The following is a 9627-nucleotide window of genomic DNA, read 5'->3' as shown; positions in this document are numbered from 1 at the left end:
GGTTCATTCAGGTATCCATTAGAACCCTGCACAAACAGGGTTGTTTTCCTTCCACACCGAATGGCTTTACTGAAGATTAGATTTTTATCCACAATGTAGATTGGCCATTTTCAAATGGCAAACTATGCCTGAAGGAGGTCAGTAGACCGAAAGCTTGCTATATAAATACATTGATAGTGTGCAGATCTGAGTGTGCTGAGCTTCTCATGTTTTTCCAATGGCAAACTATAAAAATGGTAATAGTATAATAATATATTAGTAATAACTTCTGCAAAGTAACTAATATCCAAAGTTACCAAATAATTGCAACAGATTAAAAGACCAATATGTGACTCTTGAGATGTAGTGGAGTAGAAGTATAAAGTATAAAATGGAGAACACTCGTAAAGTAAAAGTAGCCCATCTCAAAATTGCTAAATAGTTAGTGTATTCTTAATTTTTTACAAGTACCTACTTTAGGTACAGTACCCGAGTTGAATGTATACCACACTCACACAAACCACTATGAAGACATGAGCTGCGAAATACATTATTTTTAATTAATTTTATTTATTTATTGTGATTCTGCCATGTGCCAATTCAGATATTGTCAGAATTATTCTGGCTCCTCCTCTGCAGTTTCCGGAGTAATGAACCCTTCCTGTGAAGAAACAATTATTCACGTTCCGTTTTTACGGTTTAGCAACATGTAAACCACCGAGTCTCAAATGGGGCTCTGGGCGGATGCTGGCCACACACACACACACACACACACATAGACCACACACCCCTATAGTAAATGTTTTCAAATAGTGGAGTAAAGGTACAATATTCGCCTCCGAGATGTAGTGTAGTAAAACTATATGTATTGTAGGCCTACTCTTGTAAATGGTGCATTTATATAGCGCCTTTATCCAAGGCCCTTTACATACAGATCGAGTTCACCCATTCACACACTTGCTGGCAGCGGAAACCATGCAAGGCACCAACCAGCACATCAGGAGCAATTAGGGGTTCAGCGTCTTGCTCAAGGACACTTCGACACTAACTCTGGGGGGAGCCCGGTTTCGAACCCGGCAACCTTGTGGTTACCATCCAGCCACTCTACCCGATAGCCACCCACCGCCGCCCACTGTCTTTGTAAAGTCCAAAGACCTCAAAATTGCACTCGGGTTACTTGTCTTACACCACTGCTCCTTACATTGTGTTAGATATAGCGCTATACGTACCTCAGTGGCGTACAGGATGTCTTTAATCTTCTGCAGGGTGGGGTCTGCCTCCGTTTCCTGCGGCTCCTCACAGATCATCTCGATGCTCCTCAGCTTCCCAAAGTAGAAGTCTCTCTCCTGGGTGGAGTTGGCCAGCACTGACCGCAAGGATTCCCTCTGGACACAAGAGGAGGAAGAGGACACGTTGAGTTTGCAGATCGCGTCTTGTCTCGGCAACAACCACAACCACCTGTTGTTTTGGACCCCCAAATTGATATATTTGACTCCCGTCTGAAGATGTTGCATGTCAGGGAGCACTGAGAAAACTGTTGCGCCTTTCTTCGTCCTCTACTAGGAGCAGTGGTCTCAAAAACAGAGGAAAACGTGACAGAAAAAGACCCGCTCACTGTATAAAAAAAAAGAATTAAGGAAAACTCCTTAGACAGAGACTTAAAGGGATAGTTAAGATTCTTTTTACTTAAGTTGTATGAAATACTTGCCATTAATATAGTGGTTGCAACTGTATTCATTGATTGCCAGAGTCCTGTGGTGGGTGTTCTGCTCTGGTTTTGGTGAAATATCAGGTAGTTCCGGTCATTTTGTGGGGGGGGGGGGGGGGGGGGGGGGGGGTACTGGGGGCCACGCAGTAAAAGTAAATTAATCCACAAAACTAACGTAATTTGTATTGTTGACCTATTTCTAAAAGATTAGTGCAACTTTCGTTCTTTTTTACCCCTCTATCACAAAATGACCGGAACTACTAAATAATGCAACCACTATATTAATGGCAAGTATTTCACACAACTTAAGTTCAAAAAATCTGAACTATCCCTTTAAGAAAAAGAGTATATGTTCTTGTATCACGCTCATAAAGTGCTCTGTGCTCAAAGTGCAATTAAAAGTATTAAACGTTTCGGTTCCAAGACCTTCGCCAGTGCCAGAGATTATTCTCAAAACATTTCAAAACAAAAAATAGCAGATGTGTACAGCATGAAGTGAGTCGCTGTGAGCTTGTAGATCTATTTTTGAATAGCCAACGTATAAAAAGGTACAGACGACACAGGGTTGATTTACAGTAGGACTTTACATGCGAAAACAAAGGCAAAATGTGGTGTGGGCATTCTTTGTTTTCTTTGCATCTTTCAGCTCTTCCAATGTACACACACAGTTACACAAACGTACACACCGTTAGGCGGAAGCATTTCAAACTGAGCCTCCAGCACCACATGCACAAACATGAATACAATGACTAGTCTATATCATGAAAAAGCAAACATATCTATGCACATTGGAATTCATTTAAGAAGACATTTTGACCAGCTTGGTCAATACATGGATGATAAAATGAGTTTGAATTCCAGCGAGCAGGTGAAAACGTGTCAACTGCCATCAATGACTCACCAACTCCTTCAGGTCTGTGTTGTCGTCTTGGCTCGGTGCCGTGGATGGAGAATTGCGTCCCGGGCGGTTGGTTTGTGGGGTAGACTTTCTAGGTGCTGGATTTGAAGACAGAACGTTAATAAATACAACGTGCATTCGCTGGTTTATGCTCCACTACGTTTACACAGCATTGCATTTCCTCACGTCCATCATGTTAAGTGCCATTTTTAACATCATGTCTTTTGTCTAAATATCGTTGGGATGCCGAACCGAAGGAACCGGATCCGACATCGAGGAACCGATTTGAATATGTGGCTCTCAAACCTTTTAATTTCAATGACCACCATAACGAACCGTTACAGACCTGCAAGGGTAAATTTGGAAACCCCCTCCTCAAGTGACCCAGAGGGTCCCTGGACCTCACTTTGACGAGAACATTTGTGCAAATAATATTGTATGCACGATTGAATTTGTGTTCATCAAAATATAATGAATAATTAGGGACCATTAAGGAATAGGACCATTGTGAGGGAATAGGATCCGGAACCATTGGTTCTGGTGACTGACAAAGTCATTTTTAATACACAAAGGGGCTGTGTTTTTTTTCCCAATTACTTTTTAATTTATTTGATTATTTCCAAACAAATTAAAAATAAATATATATAATTATAATCTTCCTTTTTGGGGGTCCCTGACAGTGTTTTCAGGAGGGGGTCCGCGGCCAAATACATCAAGTCGGGGGTCCTTGACATGAAACTGTTTGAGAACCACTGCCCAGCATGAACGAACACCAATCACCACTGCACAAGTGAACCCCAAACCCCAGCATGCATTGCAAACCAGTCGCCACAGTACCAATGGAAGCCGATGGTCTGCCAGGGGCGTTGCCAACAATCCCTGTAGTATAGCCAAAAACAAAACATTTTGAACCCGCTGAATCAGTCCGCAGGATATACCACTATACAGCAATGTAAAGCCTGATTTAAAACCCGATGACGCAGGATCAGAATACCATTGTATTGTCACCGTGTGCATGCAAGCATTCACAGGCGTAATTTCAGAAAGAAGGGGCTGGCAAGACATGGCTTACTTACCACTTAAGCCCCATTTCTAAAAAAAACAGCGAAGATAGTTGGATCTACAGTACCAGCGACGCATTGAGAGCTAGTAGATCGACCATTTTTTGTCATTGTTTGGGGGCGAAAAGAGACGACGTTTGAAAATAAAACGCTTACCAAGTATCTAAACAAAGAATATGTTCAGTATGGGGCTCTATGGTCGGACTATTGGGTAGTCGGATGAATCCAACACAACGCTACTGTCATGGTTTGGCCCTCTGCCTGCCCTGTTTATTCCCCCCCTTTCTGTATCTCTCCCTCTGCCCAGTTGTGTCTGTCTTTCCACTTCGGCCACTCCCCCTTCCCAATGCAGCCCTCAGTCCTATAGTTACACACCTGGTTACACTCTCATCAGCCCAGCCAATTACAAACCTGTGAACTCTGCTACAATCAACCCACCTATAATTACTGGACTCCTTGCACAAACTAACTGTCAGAACATAATTCCTTGTCCGGTGCTTCATGTCGTTGTCCCCTGCTCGACCTTGATGTTTTGGGTTTGTCTTTTTGTATTTACTGAAGAGTTTGCATTCATGGACTTCCTCGTGGCTACTTTATGCTTCTGAAAGGTTTTTCTTATTGGACTCATTGGTTTATTGCTTTGCTACTGCTACTTATTTTGTAAGCTTGACTTTTTGTTTAATAATAAAGCAGTTATTTTGAACATCCCTCTGCATTTGGGTTCAGTCAATTCTGCCACCGTGACAGCTACAATGATAGACAAGTCTGGGGGGGTCCCTGCTTCATCCATCTCAGCTAAGAGGTCCTTGGCCTGAAAACTATTTGAAGTCCCCCTTTGCCATAAATGATAACTTGGTAAAAAAACTAAAAAAATGGTTCATCCTGACCTGCCGACGTAGCCTTCTGGGGAGGTTTGGCAGCGAGAGCAGCCAGTTGGACGGACGCGGCTTCTTCGGGGTTGTTCTCACGGTCCTCGTGGTCGTTGGCGTCGAAGAACTTCTTGAACCACTGGACAAACTCAAAGTTGTCCTGGAACTTCCCCTTGACCAGCTTCTCCACCGGGACACCCTGAAACATGTATGAAATAGGACAACGAAGCGCTTCGCTGAAACGGTAACATAATAATAATCAATTGGACGGGAATCATTTTGTAATATATATCAAATTTGAAAAGAAGACCTTCACAATACAGAGAATATCATTGCCGTCGGTGGAAAAGCCTTGCATGTCCAAAATGTAAAGTAAATGTTCAAATGGGTCCAGTGTAGTTATTTAGTCAAAAGGGATTTACTGCATTTAATTTCAAATTTTATTCCAAAATAATTAATGAAAAGAAAAAAGATATAATAAAATTCATGGCTCCCTCACATAGACTGTAAAAAATATGGACAAAGCGTTCCGCGGGTCTAACATGAACGTAAAATGAAGCCTGTCAGTCCTTGCAATGGAAGTCGCCATCTTTCTAGATCCGTTTTGGCCCAGCTCAGGCCAGCTGGCCCATTGGCTGGCCCAGACAACGAGGCGGGACTTCCCCCTTCTTCTTCGTTGGTTTTTATTTTGACTCGAGTGGGTGGGGGATCCCGTTCATAGACTGTAACGGTAGCCAGGCCCCTCAGAACATGCGCGACTTTATGGTCATTTTTTTTATAAATGGGACCATAATTTTCCAAAAAGAATATTATTACATTAGAAATGAGACTTTAAACTAGTGACTGGAAGCAAAAAGTATTCATGACCATGTTTATTAAGGTAATACAGTCTAGGTGAAGTTGGGCCAAAATACATGGACTTCTATGGGGCTATGGGTTTTTCTGGGTCCAGTGACAGCGCCACAACAGGCCATTATATGAACTTTCATTTCCTTAGTGGCTTCACAAAATATCTCTCTGACTGCCCCCCTGCTCCCTCATGTATTAGTAGATGATGGATGAAGCCTGCACACCATATTATTAGGTACAAAAAACTTCTGATAACGTTTCGATCATTTGATCTTCATCAGGTCTTTAGCCCAGCACCCAGCCTGTCTTTGGCCCGCAGGATGATATTTATTTAGCATTAGAACTGGCCCTCTGGTATATTGCAGGGACCACCATAATACTACAAGTCCTAGCTGCTTTGTGAGGATCATAGAACAGGAAACTGAGCTTATAATAATAATGCATTTTCAGTTTTAAATGCATTAACTTTTTTTAGCTATTTGCCTGGGACGTCCTCCTGACTGCGGTGCGTTGAAACACAGTCAGGCCCTTGACCTCTACGAATTTATTTATTTCGGCCCACCGTGTATTTGAGTTTGACATCCCTGCTCTACAGAGCCGAACCGACTTTTATTCGGCTCTAAAATAGGAGTATGAATCGGCCCTATATGTCAATCATGTCCATGACGTATTTCTATTGTACATAATGGAGAATGTGCAAACAAAACATTTTCTTTTGAACGGGACGATGTGAAAACATTAAAAAACCTTGACATATATAGAAACATGGGTTTTTCAGAAAACTGTCATGATTGCGGAGCAATTAAAACCGGGAAAGCATCTGGAAAGTGTTTCAACAAAGCACAGACGGAATTATACTAATGAATGCCTACTAGTCATGTGAAAATAAAAGGTGAAAATGTAGTAATAGAATGTGTAATAGAAGACCCATACGATACTGCCATGCTTATTATTATTATTATTGTGGTACATTAAGCACCACTTAAACTAACAAACCCAGAGGAATGCAGTTCTTAAAAAACAAACAGGCAGAGAGAGATGTCCTCCAACTGTTGACCATTTATTTCAGCAGAGTGTAAAGTACAAAGTACAGCAGAGCTTCCCGCTGACCACATATATAATGTGATGTCATGTGAACTTATATTATATAATGTGATGTCATGTGAAGTTATATTATGTAATGTGATGTCATGTGAAGTTATATTATATAATGTGATGTCATGTGAAGTTATATTATATAATGTGATGTCATCTGAAGTTAACAGAAAGCAGGTTCACTTTCCTGGCAAAATGTTCTCAGACCAAGAACAATAGTGTGTTGACTTGCCCATGGCAACCACACTGATTATGAGTGAATCTATTTTTATTATTATCAGTGTGGTTGCCCAAAGATCAAACAGACTATAGTTATTGTCACACTTTTTTTTATTATTTTTCTTCCGGAGTAACATACCTAACTTTCGCTGTGATTGGCCGAGCTTTGCATAACGTTATTGTAGTAGCTGATTGGCTGCTATTGGTTACATAACCAATCTATGTTTTACAATAATTTATAATGACATAAATGGCTTTGCCGGGGCAGAAGACCAAGCTATTCAAGCTTTATAGAAATTTCCAAATTAGGGAGGGGTCTATCTAAGCGACTGCGGCAACCACCATTTTTCTAAAACTTTTCTAGTTATTAATGTTATGCTTGATAAGCGCCAACTCTAAACCCCTATGAAGTGCATTAAATATCACACCCGTGTAGTGAGGGACGCTCTTATCATCGTACATCATCCAATGAAAAATGAATATACTTCCTCATGAATTAATTTGTCAACTTATGTTATTATCTTTTAACCATGATACAATGTTTAAAAAAACCTCAACTTTTCACCATGATCATGTAAGATGACAACTGGATTTATGTGATTGGTTACCGATTTGCTCGTCTACATATGACGTACATTTTCCTTTCCTTGTCAATGGCATTTAATGTTTGTGTTGCCACAAATTTACATCATAGTTCAGCACATATCACTGTGCAAAAAGCATGGAATACGGATGTGTATATTACAGGAAACTCCCTAATTGTACCATCACACCTGTATATTACCGTATATTACTGTTTATGCCTGCTAAACTAGAAGTTTACGGGCAAATCTAGTGCCCACAATTGCCCGTTAACTCCTGTTTTCACGCAATGTATGACGTAAATCTTCCTTTCATTGTCAATGGCAAATGTGAGACGTGACGGGACAAAAATATGTAAATACGCTAGGAGGGGCATCGGCTGCAAAGGGAAGCACTCACAGAGAAGCTCTTCCTTCAAAATGTCTTTGGAAGGTCTTCTGTCCTCAATGAGTTATCTGGTGAGTCTTTAGAGACCCTCTACCGCTGAACCTTGCCTCACTCTGGTCACATTCTCTCCTGTATGAATTCTCTGGTGACGTTTGACATGACCACTTTGTCTGAATCTACTCCCACACTGGCCACAGGCGTACGGCTTCTCTCCTGTATGAATTCTCTGGTGATATTTGAGTTTACTGCCCGTGCTGAATCTGGAACCACACTGGTCACAGTGGTAGGGCTTCTCTCCTGTATGAATTATCTGGTGACTTTTGAGAGCACCAATTTGGCTGAATCTACTCCCACACTGGCCACAGGCGTAGGGCTTCTCTCCTGTATGAATTCTCTGGTGTTGTTTGAGAGCACCACTATGGCTGAATCTACTCCCACACTGGCCACAGGCGTAGGGCTTCTCTCCTGTATGAATTCTCTGGTGTTGTTTGAGTTCACTGCCCTTGCTGAATCTGGAACCACACTGGTCACAGTGGTAAGGCTTATCTCCTGTATGAATTCTTTGGTGACTTTTGAGTTCACTGCCAGTGCTGAATCTTGAACCACACTGGTCACAGTAGTAGGGCTTCTCTCCTGTATGAATTCTCTTGTGAAGATTGAGATAACTGCTCTGCCTGAACGTAGCGCCACACTGGTCACAGTGGTAGGGCTTCTCTCCTGTATGAATTGTCTGGTGAATTCTTAGTTCACTGCCCGTGCTGAATCTGGAACCACACTGGTCACAGTAGTAGGGCTTCTCTCTTGTATGAATTCTTCTCTGGTGAAGTTTGAGAGCACCACTCTGGCTGAATCTACTCCCACACTGGTCACAGTGGTAGGGCTTCTCTCCTGTATGAATTCTCTGGTGACTTTTGAGTTCACCGCCAGATCTGAATCTGGAACCACACTGGTCACAGGCGTAGGGCTTCTCTCCTGTATGAATTATCTGGTGATGTTTGACCTGACTGTTATGGCTGAACCGTTTCCCACACTGATCACAGTAGTAGGGCTTCTCTCCTGTATGAATTATCTTGTGAAGATTGAGATGACTGCTCTGCCTGAACGTAGCGCCACACTGGTCACAGTGGTAGGGCTTCTCTCCTGTATGAATTCTCTGGTGAACTTTGAGATTACTGCTCTGCCCGAACCTACTCCCACACTGGTCACAGGCATAGGACTTCGCTCCTGTATGGATTATTTTGTGTTGTTTGAGACTACTGCTGTCGCTGAACCTAGTCCCACACTGGTCACAGTAGTAGGGCTTCTCTCTTGAATGAATTCTTCTCTGGTGAAGTTTGAGAGCACCACTCTGGCTGAATCTACTCCCACACTGGTCACAGTGGAAGGGCTTCTCTCCTGTATGAATTCTCTGGTGAATTTTGAGTTCACTGCCAGTGCTGAATCTGGAACCACACTGGTCACAGTAGTAGGGCTTCTCTCCTGTATGAATTATCTTGTGAAGATTGAGATGACTGCTCTGCCTGAACGTAGCGCCACACTGGTCACAGTGGTAGGGCTTCTCTCCTGTATGAATTCTCTGGTGAATTTTGAGTTTACTGCCAGTGCTGAATCTGGAACCACACTGGTCACAGTAGTAGGGCTTCTCTCCTGTATGAATTCTCTGGTGAAGTTTGAGACGACTGTTTCTGCTGTAGATAGGTTTCGTCAGTGGTAGTTGGGCAGGAAAAACATCTTGGATGGAGAATGAGGAGAGGGGGAGAGAGAGAGGTAGAGAGATAAATAAACATGAAATAACATGCAAGCTGTGTTGTATTACCATCTGATGTTAAAAATGTAAAGGCACCTCTCTACTTCTTTCTTACTAGTCCTACAGTCTCGTACATACAGTACTTACATACATAAAACTAGAACAATATGTAATGCACTATATCTTTTTAAATACAGACAGCAACAGCAACTGCCTGGCAGAGATTGGCATTG

At 42.1% G+C, this 9627-nt stretch overlaps 1 protein-coding gene across 1 annotated transcript; it reads right to left on the bottom strand.

Annotated features, from left to right (window-relative positions):
• Positions 1-595: 595 nt before the first annotated feature.
• LOC308330974 (microtubule-associated protein RP/EB family member 1-like) lies at positions 596-4723 on the bottom strand (the record flags this gene model as incomplete). The annotated part of the gene is made up of 4 exons (XM_080786040.1): positions 596-640; positions 1209-1364; positions 2589-2683; positions 4534-4723. The coding sequence occupies 4 exons, from the start codon at positions 4721-4723 to the stop codon at positions 596-598; spliced, it is 486 nt and encodes a 161-aa protein (XP_080642166.1).
• Between the last annotated feature and the right edge of the window lie 4904 nt (positions 4724-9627).

Source organism: Protomyctophum bolini (assembly GCF_963924005.1).
Source record: "Protomyctophum bolini genome assembly, chromosome: 16".
NCBI classification, from domain to species: Eukaryota; Metazoa; Chordata; class Actinopteri; order Myctophiformes; family Myctophidae; genus Protomyctophum; species Protomyctophum bolini.
The sequence above is the reverse complement of the archived record's forward strand: the minus strand, read 5'-3'. Positions and strand labels throughout refer to the sequence as shown.